This window comes from Ammodytes marinus (assembly GCF_949987685.1).
Source record: "Ammodytes marinus genome assembly, chromosome: 3".
NCBI classification, from domain to species: domain Eukaryota; kingdom Metazoa; phylum Chordata; class Actinopteri; order Uranoscopiformes; family Ammodytidae; genus Ammodytes; species Ammodytes marinus.
This window is the reverse complement of record NC_137232.1, coordinates 29,487,446-29,514,358: the sequence shown is the minus strand read 5'-3', so window position 1 is coordinate 29,514,358 and position 26,913 is coordinate 29,487,446. Positions and strand designations below refer to the sequence as shown.

The 26,913-nt window shown below is 39.9% G+C and overlaps 1 protein-coding gene across 1 annotated transcript; it reads right to left on the bottom strand.

Annotated features, from left to right (window-relative positions):
• Nucleotides 1-111: 111 nt before the first annotated feature.
• On the bottom strand, nt 112-26,348 carry LOC307271401 (clathrin heavy chain 1-like). The gene is made up of 32 exons (XM_080053842.1): nt 26,034-26,348; nt 24,397-24,604; nt 20,658-20,926; nt 20,258-20,419; nt 19,931-20,044; nt 19,609-19,782; nt 18,047-18,244; nt 17,505-17,705; nt 15,233-15,385; nt 14,916-15,038; nt 14,503-14,640; nt 13,992-14,156; nt 13,728-13,908; nt 13,467-13,630; nt 13,220-13,345; nt 12,949-13,091; nt 12,560-12,794; nt 10,436-10,558; nt 10,058-10,203; nt 9,726-9,909; nt 9,390-9,582; nt 9,109-9,266; nt 8,814-8,978; nt 8,523-8,630; nt 7,996-8,163; nt 7,698-7,847; nt 7,438-7,569; nt 7,128-7,238; nt 6,741-6,911; nt 6,351-6,572; nt 2,217-2,292; nt 112-1,732 (listed from the first exon to the last, which is right to left on the bottom strand). The coding sequence occupies exons 1-32, from the start codon at nt 26,073-26,075 to the stop codon at nt 1,602-1,604; spliced, it is 5,034 nt and encodes a 1,677-aa protein (XP_079909968.1). The 5' UTR covers nt 26,076-26,348; the 3' UTR covers nt 112-1,601.
• Between the last annotated feature and the right edge of the window lie 565 nt (nt 26,349-26,913).

The following is a 26,913-nucleotide window of genomic DNA, read 5'->3' as shown; positions in this document are numbered from 1 at the left end:
TGTTAAGAGCTGTTGATCATCGGAATGTACACTACATGGATGGCTCTTTGAGACATTACTACTTTCTCTTTCACAGACCGACTCCTCAGGAGACTGGGTACAATTTTTAGTTTTTATTTAGGCTAGTATTTCCCTTTCAGTTTAGTCATATTCTTCCACTTATCAATGACAGATCCCCTTTATTACTAATATGCATGACAACAGAAAGGAATTCAACTCATGTTAGGGTTAGGATGACACTTTACACACACAGCTTAAAGCATGTAAGGAAGTTAAGTACATCAAGGTAAATACAGGCTCTTATTTCACACAATTCTTGACAAAGAACTGGATGTACTGAGACCTAATTTCTTCATCATAACCATCTAAACACACAACCTACAGGAGTGTTTATGGATCTAATCAAGCTGTCAGTAGGACACTGAAGGTTCCATCAGCCCGCCTTTTTCTGCCTCCTTGTTTGTTCTTGCCGCTAAGCGTTAACGAAGGAGGAAACAGGACGGGATAGTGGGTGGAGGACAGATGGGTCGGGGTCTCCATCTAAAAGTTTTCATTTCATCATGTTCACATCTGTACACGCAAAATAAGTAATGGTGACTGAGGGGAAACACCACAACACCTGGCATACACGGACCTCAGCACAAGTTCAGAGTAAATACACACACACACACACACAGGGTACGGTTAGGGGTTGAGGGCCCTCGGGGTACGTAACGGTGGTCCAGTCCTTGCACATACACATTTACAGTCTCACACAAGCACTGTACACGGCACAAGAGGTCACCTAAATACATGGAGCCAATGAGGGAGAGCTAACATCTAGGAGGGTTGATTGGGATAGCTCAGTACAGGCTGAGAGGGGGTTAAAATTCTTATTTAGACCATCAGGTCGCACACACGCACAAACACACCCTCATTCACACAGTGACATACGTCTGTATGCATTTAAAACTCCATAAAGCTACACACCTGTGCAGAATATACTATCATCACTTAGTGTTGCTAGCTATAGCCATTGAAATGGCAATATATGTTCAAATATTATATGTAACCTTTTTTTTCCTCAGAATATACAATGAAGAAATGCATTATACAGACAAACGAGACAATGTAAGCTGTTCACATGTTCAGTACATCAAAAGTAAGAGCTTCTCGACATTAATTTCTTCATGAGTGCAAAATCCAATGCTCCTCCACCTACTTCAAAGGTTCATTGCTGAGCTTTAGCAAGTCCACTTCTGCACAAACCTTAAACCAATAAAAAAAGAAACATGACAATAAGATAAACACAACAAAAATCTAAATAAGTCATAAATATGGAATGTGAAAAACAACAAACAAACAAACAAACATGTGGTCCAATTTCTTTTCAAACAATACAAATAAAAGTCCTTCAATGCAGTTGAGAATGTTTTTTTCTTGTAATAGGGCAACATAATAAAAAAATAGTACTCAAAATGAGAGTGGGCTGTTGCTTGCTTTTGGCCCCCTTTTGTGAGTAGAAGACCATGGGAAGCTGGTGAGTAACACAAAGAGAGGACAGATGGAGGTGCGGAGTTGGGTCAAGTTGTTGTTGGTGGGGGAGTGTGGGTCAGGGTTGTTCACATGCCATAACCGAAGCCGGGCTGTGGCGTCTGGCCATAGCCTGGTGCTGCTGTGTAGCCGTAGCCATAGGCCTGCTGAGGGGGCACAGCCACATTGGTCCCTGCCGTGAGCATGAGTTGGGGTGTGCCTGCAACAGAAGCATCACAATAAAATATAGTAAAACATATTGTCTGTGTGTCCTTTGAAGCCTCTGGAAACCTGGTCTAAAATAGTAAAACTCAATATGTTATCAAAGTGGGGTGTCTCAAAAGCTTTTACAAATATCCGATTGAAAATAATTCTTCATAAATAAAATGTTAAAAATGTATTTTGTTTTTTCTAATAGTTTGACAGGACCATGTGGGTGTGGCCGTATCAAACGGTCTCCATTGCAACAGTCTTTATTTGTTTTTATAGAACGTTCAATCAGAAAACTTCCATGACCGGTGCATAATACTCGAGTGTAATAAGGACCAGAGCATAGCTCGCCCCATCTAATTAAAACTTTTTTGAGATGCTTACCATCATGCAACTAATAGGATTTTGTGGATTTCGGTTTACAGGGGCTTTAAATGTCCCAAAAACTCTTGATGACTGTATTACAGCAACGCAATTCTCATTTGTGTGTTTACCGTAAACAATGGGTTGAGACTCAGTATTCTGCTCCTCCTGTTTCCTTAGGGACTCAGAGGCTTCGAGTTTGTCCACCTGTGGAAAACAAAACAACATTGACGGTGTCAGACTTCGGTTACACTACGGCCGACGAAGGGCTGAGACGCCGGGTTTGTAAAAACTGACCTCTGGGTTATTTCACTGGCTGACGGATGGGACCATTCCTGACAGGCGAAGATGCATACAGTCCAGATTTAAATAAAAAACAGGCTGCAGGAGGCAGGCCTTGCTAATGTGTTGGGAGGCCCTCTATAAGCAAACAAGTGACTACAGCTAGAGAGCTAGTGGCTACGCTATCAAGCTTGGCTACAACAGTCTTTCAACTAGACATCCACTTCCTTGTGGAAAGTATTAGGGATTAGGAAGGGAGAAAAAGACAAACAGCTGCTGGGCAATAATGGTCCCACCATCCAGCCATCCAAATCATCTAGTCTAAACATGTTGGAAATGTATGTAGAGAACCAACCCCTCACCAGTACAAATAGACTTGTTAAGGCTAACATTTCTGATCCTACTCCTGTTAGGTAGTTTGTCCATCTCTTTGTGGAATATCAAAACTTTGAGTTACACTTAATATCAGGATTTGGGCATTTTTGTCAATGTTAATAGGACTGCACGTTTAACATGTAGCTATGAACTTAACAGAGGTGAAGACTTTATTGTGTAACACTGAGCTTTCAAGATGCCCCGGCACTAAAAAAAAGAAAATATTATACCAAGTAAAACCTGCCTCATTATCATTGTCTGTAGGGTTACGTTTGCCATTCACTATCAATCATATCATTTACGTTACGCTCATCATTAGACATTATTGGGACAGGTGTAGTGTAAACAAAATGCTTAAAAGCTGCAGATTATGTGACCAATTAATGTATAAATCATACGATCTATAGAACATAAAAAAAAGTAAAAAAAATGTCCATCACAATTTCCAACAGCCCATGGTGATGTCATCAACTAAAAACCTAAGAGATTACATTGATATCATCACAAATTTCTGATGGAAAAATGTATCAATTATTTGATTCATACAATAAAACCTTGCAGATTTATTTCGTTTTTGATATAGATCAATACAATCAAAAACTTGCCTTTATCTTTTTACCTGTAGTGTAATCTAGCTCAAATACTTGTAGGTATGCAAAAACATTGTACAAACATTGGTTGTACCTCTTACCTATTCTATCAATTCCACTTATTACTAATTCAGTCCTTGCTAGCAGCTAAACATAGCATGGCTTGTTTTTTCTATAGGGTTTTAGTATATGCTAAGCAGCTCAGAGGCAGACTCTGATGGGGAAAGGACAAAGGATAGAGCTTAAAACAATTTGAAGAATTAAGCAGTGAGCAAAAGCTTCAGATATGAGCCTGGGCTATGAGAGTGTGTGGTTTAAACACTGGTATAATCAGTGAGGGACAATGCTTAATTAATCATCAAGATACTGTAGCTTTCCTCTTACGGTGGATTTGGGTTCAGTTCTCTACATACTGTGTGGTTTACTACTAGAGTCAGTCAATCTGGTTAAGCAGGCCGTTTCAAGAAAGGGCAGGCTGTTGTTTCGTTTCAGAAGAGAAGGGTTCAGAGTCATGCTGAAGCGGCAGTTTAGTTATTTTCTTCTTGAGGAGTGCATGAGAGAGAAAGACAGAGAAGCAGAGAGCATAGAGGAGGGAGTGTGAAATAGGGTGGAGGGCATGGTTTTGTTCAGCCAGTTCAAAGTTTCCAGAAGCAGGCACAGCCAACAACGATGTCTCCTAACCTGGCCTGAGTGCTGCTCACACTACCGAGGGAGGGCATGCTTGTTGCACTCATAGATAGATAGCATAATACACTATGTGTATTTTGTTCCCGAAAGACATACCCAAACTATACAGTATGTGTTCTTTTACTCAAGTTGTTTGTCCCTGAAAGAAACCAACTTTTACAGGAAGGTCTCTGAGAGAATGGTCACTTCATTAAAATAATCCCTTACTGGCTTATCTATTACTGAAATTACACTTAGCTGCAGTTGTGCTATTCCACCACTGTCCAAATACAGCTATAAATATGCCCTCAACCGTTGCAACATAAACATATAATTAGGAGTTATTAATGTCCCCCTGTGGGGGGTGAAAACATATGCTTCCAGAAATGAGTGACTATCAGCAGACTGCAGCTGAGTGGTGTTAATTTACAAGACAGTTCAACATAAAAGTGTATCTACAAGTCTGTGAGAAAAGGACCTGACCACAGTAGGTGAGGTAGTTATCCAGAGTGGCGCTCTTCACTCACACCTGAGGAAAGCTGATGGGCATGCTGGCTTAAGTGGATGGCTCAGAGTGCATGAGGAGAAAGTTTGCAATGGGACACATTTGATAGTTTGCTAGTAGTGACAAAAACACAGACAAAAAACCTTTACTACACAGGCTTTGAGCAAGATAGCTAAAGGCTGACAGCTACAGCCTGAGCTGTAATCCTGCAATGTTAACAGTAAAATGTACACAAAAAATAACAGATCCAGAGCGAATGCTGGCTAGCTTTAGTTAGGATCAGACCTAATGGAAACTGTATGACAGCATCGGGCCACCACTTTAACAGAAACAAGGGTTTTCAGCGATCGATATTAGAAATTATTAATAATGAACTTGATTGAATGCAAATTAGGAATACAATTATAAAAAAAAAAAAAAAAAATCTGTTTGTGTTAACTTTTGTGCCTGTCTAATTCTAGTTATTCAGTCGAACCTTAAACCATTTGATCCAGAGCCATCACTGAGACCAGCGAACCTAGCAGAGACCTGAGGGATGGGTGTGAATAGCCCCACTCTGGAGTCTCACGGGCTGGTACGTGGTCTGATGGAGATGTGGAGTTTACAATCAGAAGCAGACATGGGTGACATGGGGGAGGGGGAAGGGGTCATGCAGTTTCTGCTAAGTTTACTCCTCCAAACTACAGGCTACAGGACAGGGAAGAGGGGTTAAAAAGAACGATTAGAAAATGGATTCGACTTTCACCTTTTCCTTTATCGCATCAACCTGGAAAGGAAATTCAGAGAGGCAACTTAAGGAGGAAAAATAAAACAAACGGAAGTCTCCCCAAAATAGAATTTGACAGAGAGAAAATAGTAAACAAGACGGCTTATCACAAACACAAAAATCCTGAGAGATGCGGGTAATAATGCCACTTTTGATACAAATGCAGACTCGAGATAACTCTAGTACTGTGAATTTCCCCCTTGTTGCTACAAGACATGTAAAAAATGTGATACAGAATATATATAGTGGGGCCTGAAGTAAGTATACAAACTGAAATTAGATCCACTAGATAATAAGTGTTTAATATGTTAAATGCAAAGACCAGAGAAAATGGTTTATTGTAACTATACAAATGAGTCTTAACCTCTTTAAAGTAAACAACATGTGGGGTTTGCCACACACAATCACCAAGAAGTAGTCAGTTTCCTACAAATATGTTGTTTGTCTTACACCTTATATGACAAAATGAATTACTTAACGTCATATCAACCTAGAATTTATAGTTTTGCAAAAGAAAAATTGCAACAAATCTTATCACAAATACTAAGTAGTAGTAACTTAACAATTAACTAAGGTCTGTAGAGTGTTATGATTAAAGCAATAGGAGGGATTTTTTCTCTCTCCATGTAACAGAGATAAATGGCATGATGAGCAACACAGCAGTTATGAATCTCCTCTGGAACACATTTGTATGGAAAAGTAGCTTGAATGGATGGAAACCCAAATAAAAAAGGGAAAACACCAGTAATGATATATGACTGACGGACGCATCGGAAGACGAGAATGAATGGAGGAAAGAGTAGGCAGTATTGAGGGGCATCAGCCTTGCTTTTTAAGGCATCAGAGAATCCATCAGGTCAAAAGTATTTTAAGATTCAACTAAATATTCTGTCTCTTTCTGTGGTATACAGACATGAATAGACAGATTTTCAAATACCTTCTTTCACTGTAGTTACCTTAGAATTGAAAAAGGTATCTATTACCAGACTTAATATGCTTTCCTCCATTTAGAAACCTTCTCACAAAGCCATCTACTTTGTCCCGATAAAGTGGACAGAATGGTTACCTCTGGCCAACTCACCTTAGAGAGATACTCCCTCATGACCTGGATGAAGTACGGCATGGAGAAGTCCATGATGTTGTGTCGCCAGGCGGTCTCCAGCACCACGTCTGGCCGCAGCAGGTCATAGCATGTGAATAGGCAGGCTGCGAAGCACTCTTTCTTGTCTTCATTCAGGAACCAAGCAAGGAGCTCCTCTGCCAGCTCGATGTCTTTGGACTCCGATGCGTACTGCATGGCATCCTGCAGAGAGGACAACACATTCACACAACAGTTTAATAAACGGTCTGCATTTTAACATTACAGCGCAGTCAGTGGGTTTCTTGGGTGTGAACATGAATTGCCTTAATATATTTTTCCTGGAAAAAAGTGATTATGTACAGATGGAAATGTTCTGTTGTGGCCATGCACCTTGTAGAGCTTGTCCTTCTTGCAAAGCTCAACACTCTGTTTCCAGCGGTTGTTGCCCTTGAAAAGGTAGGCTGCGATCCTTCGAAACTCAATCAACTCGTGCTTCTCCAGCCCCTGGGCCAGTGAGATGTTGTCAAAGTTGTCATAGGCGTCGATGGAAGTACGCAGGGCCTACATGAGAGACACAGAGGGGATAATAAAGATACAACTCTCTGAAAACATTTATCCCGCTGATGAACCTGAACCGACTTAGTTACTGTGTTAACCAAATGGTAGCAAGTCCAATAACAAATCCAAATATGTCTCCCTTCAACCAAAATAAAGATGTATACAAAATATGATTTTAGTATGTTATGATCCACTTTGTATAATAATAAAATATCATACCGCATAGTCTTCCTCAGTGATGAAGGAGTTGTTGAGTGCTTCATTTACTGACTTGTTGTTGTGAATCTGGACAGACCTTAGGTAAGGTTTCACCAGAGGCAGCTGTTTCACCTAAACAAAGAATCAGAAAATGTATCAATTTGAGTCAAAACTAGTACATTTCCATGGGATCTATCCTTAAAATGCTATTTTTCTGTAGGTGCCCATCCCATATACTTTTTCTATCAACAACAGATAACTTAATTGGGGAACAGTCTCTCATATAACAGATTGAAGATATTTTATAATGATAGCACTAATGGCCCAGGACCTTGCTGAAGAAGTTGACAGCGCGTGTGTGGTCCAGTCTTGGAGAGAGGACGATGAGCAAGTCGTTCAGTAACAATGGTTTGAACTCCAGATAAAAGTGGATGGCCTTGTAGTAAAGCTCCACATTGGCCACCTGAAATTAAAATCACAAATACAGTCAACTGAACATCTGCAAATAATTTGAAAACAATATTTCAGTATTGTGCTTTGACAAATGTCATCACTATTTAAGTATAATCTTATTTATTTGATTTTATTTACCTTGGTGACTATGTCTTTGAACTGGCCCTCCTTCCAGGCATCAGCTGGGTGGCTCATCATGGTGATGATGGCATTGTCATACTCCTCATACTTGTCGTAGAGGAACACCAGCTCACCCCAGAGGTGGGCCTGTTCTGCTGCCCTGAGAACCTGATGTACACACACAGTCACACACAGATTACATTAAATCCTTTCAAATGTTAAGCCTATGCAGAAAGTACTCTGGGGATGCTAAATGTATAGGTTGTTAAGTTGATTATAAACCGTGCTCCGTTAGCAGATGTGGCTGCTCGCCTACCTTTGGAATGTTGACACGGGACCAGAAGAGCTCCAGGTGCTCCTTCATCTTCTGGGGTTTGAATTTGGAGTAGAGGATGGCCAGCTCGGTGAACATGCCCATGTGAGCACGCTCCAGGCCCAGAGCAGCCTCTAACATAGTGATCAGCTCTTCAAAGTAGCCACGGTCCTGGAAAGTACAGTGGACTTAATGAGACTAAAATAACTACTTAAACCAGTAATAAACAACAATAAAAGCTACCATTTACAATTTTCTTTTTAAATAACTTTATTTCAAGGGAGAGCGATTACTTCGTTAAGAATATCTCATTTAAGCTTATAAATGGCAGTTTCTCAAAACATACGTATACAGATATGTCAGCTTTACTGACATAAAAGGTGCAATTAATGAAATACCAGAGTGTAAGACAAAGGCATATGAAAACTCTACTGTGTTGTGCACTATATGTTTATTTCTTGATAGTATACTTGCTCAGTAGTTACTCAGCATCAATAGTAAGTATAACAGGTCAGTTTTATCCCAATTACCTGGTAGTAGTTTATCAGTTCTTCTAGTTCATCAGCGTGGACGACAATGTGCAGGCCACACATTTGGGCAAGACGGAACTCTTTCCCATCTACACATGCAAAACACACCTGGAAGACAAGAAAATAACATCAAACAATGAGTTTAATATAGGACCATGTACATAAGACTATGGTTCTACATCGGACTCTTTACTCCTCAAAACACTAAAAAATATTTCTATTTAACTGTTAAAACTAATTGTGTACAAGAAACTGCCTCTTTTTCTTCAATAAAATTGCTGTATTCCTCACCTCCTTCCAGGTGCGGGTGCTGTTGGCCTTGCGAGCTCCATCCACAGCCGCCTGGTACTCTCCCAGGTGCACCAGAGTGGAGGCCAGACGGCCAAAGTTAGACACATTGTTGTAAAGCAGTTTGGCTGCGTCGTACATCTTGTCGTCATAGCAACGGTCACCCACCTGAAGGAAAATAGATCAACATAGAGCAACATCAGCGAAGCAGCAGCAGTAAACGGGCCAAAGACAATGAAGTGGGAACAACTGCTTCTGTGAAGGTGTGCTGTAAGTCTTTATGTTTCTCAGGACCTACTTGCTGAATGTGAGCATTATTGGGTCCGTTAATGAACTCTTCCAGCTCAGCCAGGCGGTTGGTCTTGGCTAAGGCAAAGATCAACTCTGTTTCAACGTATGACTCGCGGGCTTTCTTGCGGGCCATCTGCAGAAACTTCACCAGGTCCTCCCAGTTTCCTGCACAGGACAATCAACTTTGATCAGTTTCACATCAATCTACCGTAGATATACCAACAGTCTATTAAAATGTCTTCTTAAAATAAACCCATACCAGATGATAATGAAATAAGTTCATCTTACCACTTTGGGCAGCAGCTTGTCCAACCTCCATGTAAGCAGAGGGGTCGTCGGCCTTGATGTAAGAGTCAATGGCTTCTTTGACCAGGCCCTTCTGAAGCTGGGCCTTTGCCAGCTGACTCCACACTGGTGGCTCATTGCAGCGCTCAGCAAACTCATAAGCTCTGTCCAGGTTACCGATATGCTCAATCAGGACCTGGACACAATGAGAAAACATTCAAATCATGTTACATCAAGCTCAATAACACAAGTCCAATGGCCATTGTAATCAGGGTCTAAAACTTTTTGAGTTCATATTTGACCTTTTCACAGCTGAAAGTCAAGCAGTAATCCACTGACCTGAACAGCAGACGTGTTGACATCAAATTTTCTGAAAATAGCAAATGCCTCCTCAAAGAGCTCATTGCTGATGGCAATGTTTGCAATGTCTGGGGCATCGTAGTTGTCCAGGCGGTTGATGTACTCCATAACACGTGTCCGATCAGCTTTGATGGCTGTCAGGATCAGCAGATTCTGGAGGTTTCTGAAAAATCAAAAAACGACAGTATAAGTGAGGGTCCTATTTATTTTTAATTATCAAAATTCAAGAAGCACTTTCGAAAAAAGTAATAAACCAGCAATGAAACAATGACTCTGAAAAGCTCAAAAGGGGAACATCAAGTCTCTCTCACCTGTGCTCACTGAAGACAGAGTTATCCAGGACAATCTTCTCCAGAAGCTCAATAAGCTCATTGGGAAGGTCAGCGGTCATAAAGGCCTTGACTGTGACGGACACCTCCTCTGGGTCCTGGGTCTCAGACAGGGCTGTCTGGACAACCTGCAGCAGAGGAGGACAACAGTCTTAATGCAAAACAGCTGATGTTAAGTAAATATTAAACTAATATTCCAGACAACAATTAAAAATGTCAAACTATCCAATTTAATTGTAGCTTTGTGTTACAGGATTTATCTGATAGCTGAGTTTGTAATGCCAGCAGCTTTTGCATTAACAATTTAAGTTAATAAGTCTGAGTGACATAATTTAGTAGTTAGACGGCAAAGGGTCGGACCTGGTCGATGAGTTGTCTTCTGTAATCGTTGGTCTCCAGCAACACGCTTGCCCACAGCTCAGGGTCCTTGCGACGTACAAGGTAGCGAGACAGACTCTTGAACAGAGAGTTCTCATTGCACACCTAAGACACAATACACAGGAAACATAAACAAAAACATTGCATATAACACATTACATTTGTAATGGCTAACTGCAAATTGGAATATTAAGACAATAATACTGCTTGGAAAATGATCTTTGATATAAAGTTACCATTACTTAAAACAGTAGTTATTTACAACTAGGGTTGCAAAGGGGTGGAAAGTTTCCAAGGGAACTTTCGCTCGGGAATTTTGGGAATATTCAAAATTGGAAATTATAGGAATGAACTAAATGTCGGTAATTTAAATTATTATTTTTTCACATCCAAACATAAATCTAAACATTTAAACACTATGTTTGGTCATAGGCATACATGCATGCAAAATAATAAAATTAAAAAACATTACATTTGTAAGAAGAACTTTATCAAGTTTTGATTATTTTATGAACAATGAATAATTTCACTTAACAAGAAAAAGATGAATGTTGAGTTAAATATTATTCATCTGTCTGAACCCAACCATTCAATAAATAAAGTCAAATGCCCCCCATGTGATGGAGGAATGCACAGAGCATGTAGGGGGCATGGCCTCAGTAGGGGAGGACGGGGTAAGTAGACACACTTTTTTCTCTAGTGAGAATTCCTCATCACCTAAAAGATCTTTCAATAGTCATTCCTACATTAAATTGAAGCTTAAGGTGTTGGCTTGAAATGTGTACCCCTAACTTTTTCTATCTTATTGTAAGAAATTAATCATCAAAGACACCCTTACACATTGTGACAACCAACCCCATCAAGGGGTCGGTTGTCAAACACTATGGGATTGTTTGTCACAATGTTATCTTAATGGGAATAATCTTAAAAATAAGTAAAGAAAGTAGAACTAAATTTGAAAGTTTAATTGCATTGTCAAGTTGACAAATAGGCCTACATAACTTACTATAGCCTTGGCAGCTGGTCTAGTTTGGGATGCACTGGGTTGTTTTGATTTTTTTGCCCTTTTTTCTTTTGCATGCTAGCTGCCTTTTCCTGCTCTATTCTTTCCTTCTCTGGGGATACAGAGAAGGATATATAGTGAGGATACAGCGTGACAATTTTTTTCGTTATTGGGTTCCTTTTCTGGCTGCAGCCTTTGGATAACATGTGACAACCAACCCCCCAAAAAATGTGACGACCAACCCCAACTTGAATTTCTTGCTAGCATCAAGGCCAACAACCATCTGACAACTAATTAGCTTGCTAACCACACTCTAAACTATATTTTACCCTTTACACTTTTTATGGGTAACAAGCCTTCTTCAAAGCCTAGAAGAAAAATACTGAGGAGCTAAATATTTTCAATTTGACAAAACACAAACAGTCCTCTCACCTCAAATTCAGCAGTATAACTCCAAGGAAGACTATGATCCCAATTCTGGATATTTACATACCAAAATTTCACAGACAGCGCCTTCTGGTTCCGAGATATAACGATTGTGAAAACCAACCCGTGTGACATAGTACCCCGTTCTCCCCTACCCCTGCAGTAGGATGTGTGCTAAGTGCAATTTGCCAAGTGTACTTGCATAAAATCTGGTTGTTTTAGTCAAGATTTTGCTAAAATATATTGTCCCCAACTATATGTAAAATCACAGTTTAAGCCTATGTAAACCTGGTATAGTAAAAATCAATATATGATATCAAGTTGGGTGTCTCAATAAACTTTGAAAAAAATCTGATTTGAAATTAAATGTTCATAAATATATTAAAACTTAGTTGAAAAAATAGCTTTTTACAGTCTAGAACGTTTGCCTGGACTGAAATAACATAGTTAGGAGAATTTAGTGCATTTGGGTGGCTTTAAATTTGGTAAATTCCCGTTTATTCCCGTTAATTCCCAAAATTCCCGTTAATTCCCATAAATTCCCGTTAATTCCCATGGAAAGTTTCCAACTTTGAAAATTCCCGGAATTTTGCAACCCTATTTACAACATAATGGTTCAAGTTCGGTTAACAATGTGTTTGCCTTCAAAAGAAAGTATAATTTCATCTTGAACTCACTTGAATCAGTTCCTGGTCACACTGTCCTCTTTCATACGCCACACAGGCCAAGTGGGGGTCTCTTTTCTCACAGTACTTGCCCACTACGCGGCTGTCGTAGAAGGGGTTCTCCCTAAGGAATCGCTCGGGGTTGTTGTTGCTGTCGATGTAGATCTTGGCCAGAGCGTTGTGGGTAGCAGGCTCTTCAAGGCCTTCATGAATACGAGCCTCCAACCAAGGCAGCAGGAGCTTCAGTCTGGAGAAAGACACAACGTGAGGATTTCATAGCATTCAAGCAAGGCTTGGAGAAAAGAAAAACTCTAATTCATGACTCTTTAACACTAGGTTGTTAAAAGGTTGACTCAAGTGATTCCATTCCACTGTACTTCAATTGGACTTTCTTTTCTTACCGATTTCTTTTCTCCACTTCAGCCACCAGTTCGTCTGTGGAGAACTGCCCTCGAACCACCAGGATCAGATTCTTTATCACATCCTCAGCACAATCCACGTCCAGTAACCCACCAATTACTACCGGCAGACGGCTTGGGTTCACCTGGAATAAATGGTCATTAAATCTATACATGTTCAAGGACACGTGGAGTGATCCTTTTAGGTTTTAAGTTAAATGGACTTTATTTAGATATTACATTGTTTCCATCAAGACAAGAAGTAGTAAAGTACCTTCTGCACGTAGATCTCAATGTATTTCTGCAGGCTGTTGCGGTACAGGTACAGGACTAGATCGTGGACAAAATCGAAGCGGTCACAAACAATGATCAAAGGCAGCTGGTCAGTCAGCTTGGCTTCCTGTAGAAAAAAAAAGGTTTGTTGATAAATGCCAGCTTTGTTGAATGATTGTCTGGAAATTGTTTGGGGAGAAATGTTGGATTCTTTTATATTTAAATGTTTATTTTGTTCCATTTCTGACCTTGAGGAAGTTCTTCACACGCTCAGGGTCGTAGCAGTTACTCTCTCGGCAGATTCTCTCCACCTCTTTGATCTGGCCTGTCTTGCAGGCGGCCTGGATATACTTGAAGTGAACCTCTGGATCCTGGCTGAAGTTCACAATGGAACCCAAGAAGTAGAACAAACCTGAAAGACAAAATCAATCAGTCAGTCAATACCGTCATGAGAACCAACCATAATTTTCCGTAAGATTGCTCGGTAAATCGGTATATCACCAGCTTACCCTCAAAGCTCTTGAACGACTCGAAAAGTTCAGTGAGGGACTGGGTAGAGAGCTGCTCGTGGTACTTAGAGGCGACCTGAACACAGATCTGAAGGTTCTGGCGGATGTTTGCAGACAGCATGGCCCTCAGACACTCCAGAGAGTCTTCCACTGACAAGGAGCCGAAGAAATTCACCAACCACTGGAAGAAATGAAACAACATCAGCAATACCAAAGATATATACAGTAAATAGCAACTTCTTAAACCAAAATACACTCGTGTACCTCTGGGTTGAGAAGGTGTGTATGCACCACAGCCCGCTTAATATCATACAGGTCAGTATAATGCTCCAGCGCCCTCTGCAGGAGCCCAGCCTTCTCACACAACTGTGCCACATGAGCACGATCATAATGGGTAAACATTTGATTGCCCAAGATGGCATCTGCAACCTGCAAAACATGACAGGAACAAAGACATTTTAACATTATTTGAAGCTTCGTTAACAGGAAACTTTGCAACAGGGGCCACGTGAAAGGAGATGCAGAGAAACACTTTTTTTTCAAAGATAGAAACCCCAAGGGTTAGTTTAAAAAAAGCATGATTTCTATAAAAAAAATACTCAAATTGAAATAATGAATTGAAAATGTCTAGAAAACGTACAATGATGAATTTGTGATGATACTTTTTTAAATTCTGGTGTCTGGTGCTTTTCTCACACTCAAACCGCTTTACATAGACTACAACTTTACAGGGATCCAGGTTCTATTCATTCACACACAGTCATATGTACTGTACCTGTGGAGCATGGACTAAATTCATTTCCAGCAGGCGTGTCTGCAGCGGCCCTTCCTGGGGTCTGTTGTTCTTTAGTGCGTCTAGTAGGAAAGATGTGCACTGCTGGATCAGGTTGTACTCCATGAACACATCAACAATCTGTATACACAAAAGAGAGAAGTAATTATGATGATGTCTAACATATTTGAAAAACAACAATAATAAACCAACAACCATCACTTCAATAATTCAGCGATTTTCCGATCATAAGGTCCCTATTGTAACCTTTAGGCCACCAACCCACCACTACCCTACGGGAAACATGTGGAAAGCCTACTACTATAACCTGTGCAAACCTCTTTTTTTGTCAATCTGACATGTGCCGTCTGTGCTTGTGATATGAATACATGGCAAAGATGTGTTGTTTTTTATACCTGTGTAATGTCAGCAAGTGGCTCTTCATCCTGAACCAGCATCTGGGAGAACTGGAGGCCCTGTTCAGGACTGATCCGCATTACGTTCCTTAGCAAGAAGATCCAGTCTGGAGTGTAGCCCACCTATAGGGGAAAAAAAAACTTTGATCATAATCTTAGCTGTGCCATGACTATGACGGAACCATATGAAAGACAAAAAAGACAACAGTGAAAAAAAGTATTTTGGAGGATCACAGGCTCTCTTCATTCTATGTAGCACAACAGTCTCATATTTACAAGACAAACGTTGAATAACGAAGGCAGGAATGGCCACAAACCTTCTTGGCATAGAGGACAATCTTCTGGAACTGTCCAGTTTCTGCAAAGCACTGAATGACCTTATTGGGGACATTGGCTCTGAGGTACACACTGAGGGCAAGAGTGGGATCCACAGACTTCACCAAGTCTCCAAGCTCCTCAGAGCACTCCAGCTGTAAACACAAACACACAGACAGCAGTTGAAAATCGATCTAGAATTTAGAACAGAAACAAGTCCAGGTCAAAGCAATTAGGGGAACCAGACGTAGTAAATCAGTGAAAGCCTGGATGGACTATTCTCAAGAAAACAAAATTACCAAAAGGACATTTCCGTGTAACCCTTAAGGCCTTGTGACTGATGTTGTGTTGGAAAGAACAGGAATTTAGTCTGAAATTGCTCACATTGGGCCTCATTTATCAACCGTGCGTTGACCAGAAAAGTTGGTGTACGCACATTTCAATGCAAACCTCCGCATTTATCAATTTGGACGTGAACGTAGGGTAAGCTCAAATCCCACGCCAGCTCTCACATCGTGTATGCAAGTTTGTAAACAGCATGGTCTTGCAGTGCTGGCTGTGCCGTGTAGCCGATGACTTTGTCAGACTTTTTCTGTAAATCATACTAATGGAGTGTTAGCTTAGACCGAGATAAACATACTAATCATTTAAAAATGTGCATCCTATGGTGTGCAACTGAGTAGGAGCGATGATTCACTAGTGCACACATGGGCCACTTTGGAGCGCTGCATGGGGCTGCGTAAAGGCAGTTGGCTCCGTCTTGTAGCAGCTGGGGGGGACTGTGCAGCATGGGGGCTGCATTCATTAATCATTTCTAAAATGTTAGCCTTAGTATTTAATGTGTAGGCTAAGCAAGTAGTAGGCCTTCGCTGCTCTTGGTGATAAAATGACACTGCAAAACATTCAGCTTAACATTGCATTTATTTGACGCACTTTTGAGATTTTAGTTTCTCTTTTAATGTGTCATTGATCGCTAAAGCGAGCGATTTATTTCCACCATTAACCGGCACGTTTCGGCTTGTTTTTCCAATCCGGAACCCCGGCAGGACGGTGGGCGCTCTCACAGCTGGTGGTTGCCGGGCTGGCATGTGCAGCTGACGGCTGACCACTCATGCCAAGCGCATCTCTCATACAGTACAATTCAAAATGTGTTATTTTTTTTTGTTTTTAAACCCCTTTTGAGTAGTGCTATCTGATCATTCAAGATAGCACTACTATCTTGAAGATAGTGCTATCTAATCATTCAAATCTCTTCGGACGTGTATTTCTTTAATGGGGGGGGGAAACAAGACAGGCGTTAAGGTTTAATATACCATTATCGGACAGTTGGTCCGTCTTTTTCTCCTCCACCACTTATATTATGCCCCCACATCCAGTTGGTGTTGCATTTCAGAGCAGCAACATGCTCTTTTCAGTGGCGATTTTTAAGTCAGACCACTTTTTCTTCACCTATGTAAAGCGACATAAAATTGTAAATGCTATAGTAAATTATTTGAGCGATAACACTGATGTAAACCTAAAATTCACTATCCTCAGCTGTAACGTATCCTCAACACCAACGCTGTAGACCGCAGCAGTTATTTCCTTCCTAACGGCTGCCTTCTGACATTCTTTGATGCCACTTTTAATGCTCTGAAATGAAACTTTTTTTTAAACATTTCTACTTTCGCTGTTATGCTGTCAATTTATACTTCAGAGAAGTTCATATTCTTTGCCATAATGCGCATATACATGTCGTAAAACCTATGGGCAAGGCCCCTAAACTCAGAAAATATAGGGGCGTGATATTCAAATTACGATTGTTTTCAGCCGTCGTACGACAATTTGATAAATCCCACGTGATACCTGGCGTAGGGTGATATTTGCGCCAGGATCTGCACCAGTTTCCACGCAAGTTTGATAAATGAGGTCCATTGGATGAAGGCTGGCTATTAAACTGATTCCAGTCCCACAATTTCACAAACATGTCACTGCCTTAAATTTCGAGTCAGTTCTTCCAAAAACACACAGAACTTAAAACAGTAGTTCAGTGGTATTTGAAGGATTTTAGGCAAGACCAGTCCTCTTTCTTCACCAAAAATGACATATCTCTTGCTTTTGAATACATTTTTAATGTCTTGGGTGCTTGTGAGCTAGAGTTGTTCCAGCACTGCGATCATTACTTTTTAAAGAGAAGATCTAGTTTTTGATAAATTTTTTCATGAAAATATTGGAGAAAAGAATATCTAAAAGACTAATATTGCGCACTATAAAAACAAACCACTGAACACACACCTTGTCCTCTTTCAACCACTTCTCTAGCAGCTGCTTACGGCCCTGCTGGAGGACAGGCCTGCACAGCTCCAAAGACTCAAACTTATTGAGTTGGCCTTGGTCCAGCAAGATGCCAAAGTATTGGAGCAAGGGAGACGTCTGGCCGGGTTGGGCTGGAACACTCTGGAACCGGCGGATGGTGTCTGGGGTTCGCAGGATACCCTGGAGAAGAGAGAGGGATAGCTAGATAAAGTAATTAAGTCACAGTGGGAAGATTTAGGTTTAGAAACGTCCCCTCTGAGCACTTCATACAAGAATGGTTCAATTAATAATGTATTCCTTTTAGAACCCTCTCAAGACACACAAAAAAATGTCTAGGAAATGATCATTAAAAAGCTGAATCACGTGTTTAACCGTCTTACTGCTATCAAATCATTTTGGCAAACAATTATTGTCCTCTAAGCTACAGAAATCAGAACAGTCTGAGCTTGAATTAGTTGAACGTTGAGTAATGTCACGTTGTTTGACCCTGCTGCGAGTGCACGGTATAGCATTGGCATTACCTTAGGTGCATTGGCAGCCACCTTGGCAGCTTCTGAGTAATTCCCAGCTGCAAAGAGGGTGTTAAACTTGCGGGCAAACAGCTCTTCAGCACCGGCTAGATTGTTGCGGACAGCCATGCGGAGAGCCAGATCTGGGTTTTGGAGCACATTGGTGATGTAGGGAATGATGTTTTCCTCTTCAACACACACTGACAACACCTGGGAAAGCACATTTGCATACATATATTTATTTCTTGTTATACACAACAGAAAATAATCAATGGATGAGATTTATTTTTGAATGTAAAACAATTCAGTATCCATGTTACATTTTGCACATTTCATTACTTAGTTTGTAAAAACATAATAATAATTATCACAACAGCAAATAAATAATATAGTGATACACATATTCATATTCATTATTTAATCAGAAAATGTTGGCTTAGACAACATGCATTCTACTACATGCAGGTAAATGCAATTACCAAGAACTTTAAGCAAAAATGTGAAACATGCACGTATAAAACACTAACAGTGTACATGTTATGGACAGCTGTAAATTTTTTTGTACACACCTCTATTTGCCAAAATAGACTTAAGTGAATTACCGGTACATCCTAAGAAGCACACAATCCTGAATTAAACAGAGGGATTACCCAATGTTGTTGTGTGTAGTGTTACATTTTGTCCCTATGCGTTTGTGTGTGTTGTAAGTGTGTGCAATATACAAAGCAGTACATGGTAGACCTGCATGTTAGAGCCACGAGCAATAACAGGATTAGATTGTGAAGGCTGCCGTGTCAAGCTTAACCCTCCTGCTGTGACTGTCACATGCTGCCTGACACCAAAGATGTTCTGCTGCCTGTTATTTTCAGAGATTTCCTCAGTCAAGGTCAGACGACAACACCAAAGGGCCCACGCTGATTTACAAAAGGGCTGACATACCACAGGGAAAGTGACTCAACAACAATTGTCAGCAATAAAAGACTAACGTGGGCAAAAATGTAAAATTAACACACACATACAGACTCCCAAATGCTTAATTAATGTTCGTTTATTTTATGTTCTTGCTCTACTTTGCAACAGAAAGGATTTGTTTAATCTTGCAATATATCGTTGAAGCCAATTATTAAATGCTACCATGCAGGCAAAAATAGTGTATGATCTGGTACGATCTCATCATGAACATGTTATGTTATGTGCACTGCAGTGATTTTAATAGGGATATTATGTAACATTAATATAAATTTCATTGATAGTTAGGGGTTGGAACGGATTGATCGGCTCCAATAGGATGTTTTACAAATTATCGTTATCGGTGGAACTTTGCTCTGACAGGGGCCTATGGCTGTGCAGCCTCCGCTGGTTGACTACGTCACCATTTTGCATGGATGATCTATAGAAGAAGTTAAGTTCCTGTAATTGTCCAATTTATATTTAATGAAAGTTAACTTTATATAAGACAACTTATTTGTAAATAATGAGTATGATAAGGTTATTTGTTATGGTATGGCCTTATTAACGCATTAGACTTAAAAGAACGGCTGCACATCTGATCATTTGACGGCCACAATGTTTACCTGTCCTTTCCTGTTGACTCCAATGATACCAGCAGTAGGCTCATGGGGGGCGGTGACAAAAATGGTTTCTCCACTGATCCTGTTCATGTAAATACAAGTCCCTGTCTCCAGGTCATACAGGTGGATGTAGCCGTATTTGGTTATGAGAAAGACTACATCTTGCTTGGAACTGATCTGGATGTATAGAAAAAGAAATCCGGTTAGAAAGTGTGAACAATATACAAACCAATCGAGAGTATTGTTTCCAACCAGGTTTACAGAGAAAAGAAGACTGTGGAACAAGAACAGGCTCTACATGTGTCCTCGTGAGTGTTTTTTGTACCTGCATAGCAACTGGGAAGTCATTCTGGGCTTCAGGAGGAAAGAAAACATCGACAGCTTTCTTTGGAAATGGCTGGTTCCCAGTCGGCGGAGTCCCAACTTCAATGATATGCAGCTAGAACAAAAAGATATTGAGACAAAATGACAAAAAGTCAGGGTACAAGGGTCTTCTGCAAGTTTTTTTTTAATTATTTTTTTTTTTTTTAAATGGAGTAAATTTGATTTAGCAGGCTCCCAAACATTTTCCTGTGTGTTTTTGCTATCCGCTTTGCAATGAGTCTTTCTTGATTTATTTAGTTTACTTTGCAGTGCTGCTATCAAATCTTACTTTTCCTCCTGCCTGCCCTCGCACAGCAAAGCAGAACAGAGTTGACTCTTCAGTGTTGCCCTCCATCTTGAACTGTGCAAAGCCAGCAGCGTGCCCCTCGATGGGCTGAGAGACCTTCCTGTCCACTGAGTACAGCTGCATGGCTCCGACAACACGGTTTTGCTGAAGAGAAGATAAAGCGCACACGTTAGGCCTAAGACTTATGTGATATTTAGCTGCATTGTTTACTTGTTTTATTGATTCTTTAAACATCTCTGCTTCCAGCATTACTGACACCACTGAAGTCTGTGATGAAAGCTATTGTTTCATTACATATATTATACATGTGAAAACAATATTCTGTTGAAATGATCATGATGAATGCGTTTGAAGCTAATATTCACCAACACAGTTTATTTACCTGAGCTGAAATGCCAATGAGCAGCAACCATTTCTGTTTGGCATCAGTGCGGTAGTTGATGATCTGGCAGCCTGCCAGGCTGGAGTGACGGTCGAAAACTTTGATTGGCTGAGAGTCGCCCTCCATGCTCCAATGGTAGACTGCGTTGTCTGTGACCAGGGCAACAGTGTTGAGGGAGATCCACTTCCAGAAGGTCACATCATCTGTCATGGTGTGAGCCTTCATCTTGCTCTTCATCTCTATGTTGAATATCTGCAGGGTCTTTGCCGCTGAAAACATTCAGAGCTAAGGTTAACATAGTGACACAGAAGAATGCTGTGACCCATCCACCCCAAATCTTTTAAATAAAAACTGCAAAAAAAAATTATGAATAAAAACATTTAACAAAAGCAGTCTAGAGACAAAAGCTACCACAAAAAAAACAATATCAGACTTTGGTAATAAACATAACATTTGGGCATACCAAACTCTTAAGAGAGAGAAATGTTGGTAGTCGGGGTTTGGTTTCAATGACATAAGCCAGTACCAGTTTTGAAAAAAGAGGCAAGACAAACAAAAAGGCAACAACATAAGTAGTGGATCTGCATTCAGTTAGGTCTGATGCAATACACCGTCATTTAGTCAGCAATGACGCAATGCAAATCTCTTGGGTTAATGGGAACTGAAAATTTGTCATCACTCATCTACAAAACTTAATTGATTTTTAATTAACTTAGAATAGAATGGGTTCACACTGACATTAGCACTGCATCCAAAAAGGCAGCCCCCTCATTTATTGCAATGAGGCCACTGTGTGGACAAAGCGAGGGAGGGGGACATAAAAGTCGAACGTGGCCCAACTTTTTCCACAACACAATGCAACGTCATCACGACAAGCACTGCATTTGGTAAATATGTGCAGGCCAGGTAAATAGTAAAGGTAGATTAATTTCCAATGTGAATGAGGGTATCACTACTGTTGACCTTGTAATCCTTAGCTATGGATGCTAAAATGATTCTCACTTTTATGATAAAAATAAGTCCTTTCTCTTTGGATATTATTCTGTGCAGTGTGCAGTGATTTGGTGTCTGATTAGCCTTTAAACAATTACTAAAACTGGACTTCTTAGATCTAGTTTTGTTTATTAAAAAGGACTTGAAATAAGTACTTGGGTTTTTTAACTCTGTGATATCAAAGGTCAGGATACTCATTTAGAGATACAACTTCTACTACTAATGCTAGTCTAAACCAAATCAACAATGACTTTCCACCTTTTTTTTTTTTTTTTTTCCCCCAATGGTTAAATTCTAACTGATATTTTTTAACTAAAATCAGATAATACAGGAACCAACGTCTGCAGAAAAACATTTTGCAGTGAAAGTTAAAATTAGACTTCAAGACCTGTGTCCACCACCTACTGTATAATGAAACTCTAGGCATATGTGTATTGCTCTTAAGGAATTCACATCGAAATGTAATCCTAGAACAAGGGATGTTGGAATTTGGGTTTGGGTCTGAATGCAGATTAGCAAAAGAAGACCACAAAGCACACAAACAGATGTGACAATGGGAAAAGATGCTGGACGTATGCACTCACACCCATTCTGTTCTCTTCCTCCAGTTTGGTCTCACTGGAGGAAAGACACTGCATTTCTTTGGGGACCAAGACATATATTCTAGAAGCAACCATTTCTGAACAAATGCCATGGTGATACAGTGTGTATAATAATATATACATATTATTTTGGAAAGGCTGTAAGCAATGTCAGTATTTGCTAGATGAAAATTAAGCTAGCAGTATAGTCTTAAAGGACTAAAGGAAGAAAGCAACCAAAAGAAAGCACCACATTTGGTTTTGATCTCTGCAGGGTCCTGGGACTGACCAGTCAAGATTGTCCTAGTGAATTCAATAGAAAGTTAATTTGGTCTATGAGGCTGTTGGCACAGGTTAATCCATGATTATCATAATTCTCAAAAACCTGATACCGCAACTTTAGCTGCACGCAAGAATTGTGTTGCACAAAATAATCAACTCGCTTTCTCTTGCTCTCTCACTGAAGCTGAAACAGACCCAGGCCAAGCAATCTCTTAAGATACATTTCAGTGTTCCCTTTTATAAATAATGTATATATCATTTTAATTTATTTATTATCTTTATCATTCATTATTCTGTGCTGGCGTACAAGTCAAAGTTTCTTCTAAGTTAGTTTCTCTAGATGGGTGCCTGTAGGACATTTTTCTAAATCTAGGGTTAAAAAAATGAATGGAAGAATTAGCATTTATAACTTTAACCTCTTGGACATCACTACTCTGGATTTCGTGTTGACCGAGATTAACATTTACTTGAACAAAGACAAACAAAAAACTAAGCGAAACAACTGTTACCAGTGAAGCACAAACCTTACACTTACTATATACAAATATTACTAATAAGTATGATAGTACTGGACTTTAATATTATAAATACATTTCGATTACAACATCACATGCCAGTGGCACACAATTCTTATGATTTCATAGGAACGTGTCCATGAGACGGCCAATTACATAACGCCTACTATTTGAGACCGACCTAAATGTCACTGTTTGCTTTATTTTCCCATTGTTGAAATCACTGCCTAATTTCTCCCCATGTTTTAGCCCTCTACTACATACACACAATACATACATACTTACATAACATTACTACCGACCATTTTCCAAGGCACATAGTACTTTGTAACATTTCTAAAAAGAATCTGGCGAGATGTGTAATCTGTTTTGTGGGTGTCTTCAAGGCCTTCAATAACGGCTTAAAAAACTGATACAGGAGCAGCAAGACTTACGTCTTTGCATCCTTTCGCCAGCGCCACTTCTGGGAGGTTTTAGCCAACAAGAAGTCAATTTATTCCTTCAACTGTTTTCCCCCACCAAAGACAATACATACAGTCTGCATGTGTGGCCACTGTATTGAATGTATTTTCTAAAGCTAGTTTAAAGCCTTTATGTGCTCATTTTCATACTGTACTGAAGACTAGCTGCATATAAAAATCCACAGGACAGTATGTTTCAGAAAATGGTCAGCTGTAACATAACATATTTGTACATTGTAGCAAATGGATACAAACACACACACACACATACAGTCTTTGATCCACACACACAAACACAGAACAAAAAATAGATAGTCCTTTAAGCTGCACTCTTAATTTTGCTATGCCCTGCTTGTGTTCTCATTGTCAATTCAAGCATTCATTAGTATTACTTAATCAGTAATGTGCAAGTGTTTCAAGACAGTGCATACAGGATTACACTTTTGACAACTCATGATATGTAAAATTCAACTCACCGTCTGCAAACATAAGAAAGCAGTAGGAAATGAAAAAAAGAGCAAAAACAAGCAAAATAGACAAAGCATTCATGACAGCATGACATTTTTTTACTCAGCTACTTCTCCTTACATATCAATGTCTTGTATATTTAAATTGTTACACTACACTCTAGTTACTCAACCTTCGACAAACATTAATGAGGTGGTCTACATATGGACATCCAAATGAAAAGCAGACTGTGACAGCTACATAACTGACTGACAACACAAACAAACTTTTCACAAATGACCCAATGTATTGGAAAAGCACCCTAGATAAGGTATGTGACAGGCCAACATTAACTGTTTACTTTACAGTCCATGTGCTTCCAGAAACATAGTGCACTCCTCCCTAGGTGGCGCATAAAGCTACATGCTAACACTAGATATACATTTTAGCTAGGGCTTACCTTTAAGGGCAATAACTTTGCTGGCAGGGTTCATGATGGCGCTGTCTGCAGAGATGGGCCTGCGGATGGGAGTGTTGGGGTCGGCCAGATCAATGATGACAACCTGGGCCTGCTCACCCACCTTCTCCCTTATACAGATGAACTTGTCGGACTCCATGGTTAGAGTACTGAATCCAATGTTGGCTGGGTTGATTCCCAGATTCTGGAGCTGAGATATGAAAAGCATAGCTTGTTTTAGAAGCTACCATGGACTTTATATCTGTTGGCAGATACAGTCAGAGTGGCCATGGGAAATCATAAAACCAACCAAACAACAAAGGCATTATCATTTATGCCAAACACAACTAGCTAAATAAGAAGAAATGTCATCCAAGTGATCAAATTGTCTCCAAGATAGTGAGCGATAATTCTAAATTATTTTGAAATTTTTGGGAGTTACTTTTTTGTTTCTAATTTTAAATATGCAAAGGCAACTGGTCTGAATTCTTGGCACCACATAACCTAAAGGATTAATTAGCTATGTTGGAAAGCACAAGTCAACAACCCTTTCTCTCTCCCTTTTCTCTCTCGCACCATCCTTCAAGCGAAACCATCTAATTTCTTACCAGTTTATTAAGCTACCTAGTCAAACCTATTAATTTGATTGTGTTATACAGAGATGTGTTTCTATTAATTTGACCACCCCATGTATATCAATTAGGGGGATGCTGGTTAACAGACTAGACTCTTCTCTTTAGAATGCATTTATAACCTCTGTGAAGACTGAATTCGTTTTAGCAAGGTCTACCAAATAACCTGACAACTGAGTGTATATTGTCCCTTTGCAAAAGGTCATCCAAGGTAAACGGTCATAGAATGAACAATGCCTTCATAAAAATACTAATAATCCCAAACAGTCAGAGGCTGAGATGTACTAAGTGAGTAAAACGACTCTAATCCGTTTCAAGGTGTTTTAAGAGACCAGTAGGATGTACATGAGTGAGGGAAAAAGATGATGTAATTTCTGACTGAATGGTTGGATCACCTGGCACCTCGGACAGCTGAATGAAGGGGTCGCTTTTAACAGTTAGATACCCCTGGATTCTCCCATAAGCTAATAATAAATAAATAAATAAATGACCTGTCGTGACATTATTTTATGAGAAGTGGCACAGGGTCCTTTGTATTTGCAGCCTATCAAGCTTTAGGAGCTGCATCAATGACAAATGTATCTTCTTCCGTGATAACATCATCCTGTCTTTGACGTCAGCCAGATGGACTGAATATTTTTCATATAGATACATGACGTGACTCCAATATCCCTCACGACACACAGACTGTAACGGTCGTGTATATAAGGTTATATATATCGCCAATAACTGGTCAATGAAGGTCAACAAATGTGTATAATGTCAACTAGTATCTCCTCCCTGGTTGTCGTCAAGAAGCTCGTCAGTGCAATGAATGAGCGCTACTAGCCTTGAAGGCTAGTCGTTAGCTGTTGGCTAAACGGGGGAGGGGAGGTCATTCATTTGCTGCGGGTATTGACGTCCAACGTTAGCATTAGCTTAGCAAGCTGTCAAACGACTTAAGCGGGGGGAAGTGAACAAATACTAGGAATGTCGGTAGTTATAAATATCTTAGGTTTGCACACGTACCTGCAGGTGCTCCTGGAAGCGAATAGGTAGTATTTGAGCCATGGTGGGTTTTTTCTATGAGCTTCTCCGGAGTCCTGAAAAATCTAGCTGTGCAGCTAGCTAGCTAGGCAGTAGCACCGCGCTAGCTACGACCTCCTCACTGTACGTGTAGGTCGGAGCCAGTCAGTGAAAAAGAAAAAACACAAAAATTGGCAATAAGAAGTGTTGTTAAACGTGCTTCCGAAATATGGGGTCAGTAAAAAAAATCAGTCTGTCCCCCCTCCTGTGTGTGTGTGCTTGCAGCACTGCATCGATGGATAGCAGCGGCTGATCTTCTGTCTAAAATCCGCAATGGCGGCGGAAACAGCTCGAAGCTTCCCAATCCGGAAGCATCCAAGGAGCTGTGGAAGGACACTGGCCCTGGACCTTTAGTAATAGCGATTTGAAGTGTGTCTATTTAAGATTAGTAATACATTTATTTCCCTTTTAATAATTAACAGTTGTACATATTGTGGTATAATTCTTCTCCATTAAACCAACCAGAAATTGGTCCATATACGTCAGTTCCGTACCAAATTACTAGGCTAATTATATATGTTTCTCTATCAATGGCAACATTAAGGCCTTTTTAAACAAGGTTATTCCACTTATTAACTATTTTAAAAAAGATATTAGTTTGGAAAATACAAACGATCAAATTTTAGTAAAATCATACCATTAAAATGTCCAACTTAACTTGATGGTGAATAAATCCTTGTCAGTCAGCACATCTTTATTGTCTTGTAGCTAGATCCAGTCATTAAATGCAGCTGGACATTTTTATTTAATGAATTAAAGATAATTGAACTTTGACATATTTCAAACACTCTTATTCAAATTTAAAGAGGAGTTTGGATTTCAG

Excerpts from the sequence above, each read along its gene's own strand:
- LOC307271401 (XM_080053842.1), bottom strand. The coding sequence starts at position 26,075 with ATGGCTCAAATACTACCTATTCGCTTCCAGGAGCACCTGCAG. Across the intron at positions 17,706-18,046 it reads TGGCTGCCAATGCACCTAAG|GGTATCCTGCGAACCCCAGA; the intron begins GTAATGCCAATG and ends TCTCTTCTCCAG. Across the intron at positions 7,848-7,995 it reads CCCGTGTCAACATTCCAAAG|GTTCTCAGGGCAGCAGAACA; the intron begins GTAGGCGAGCAG and ends TGTGTACATCAG.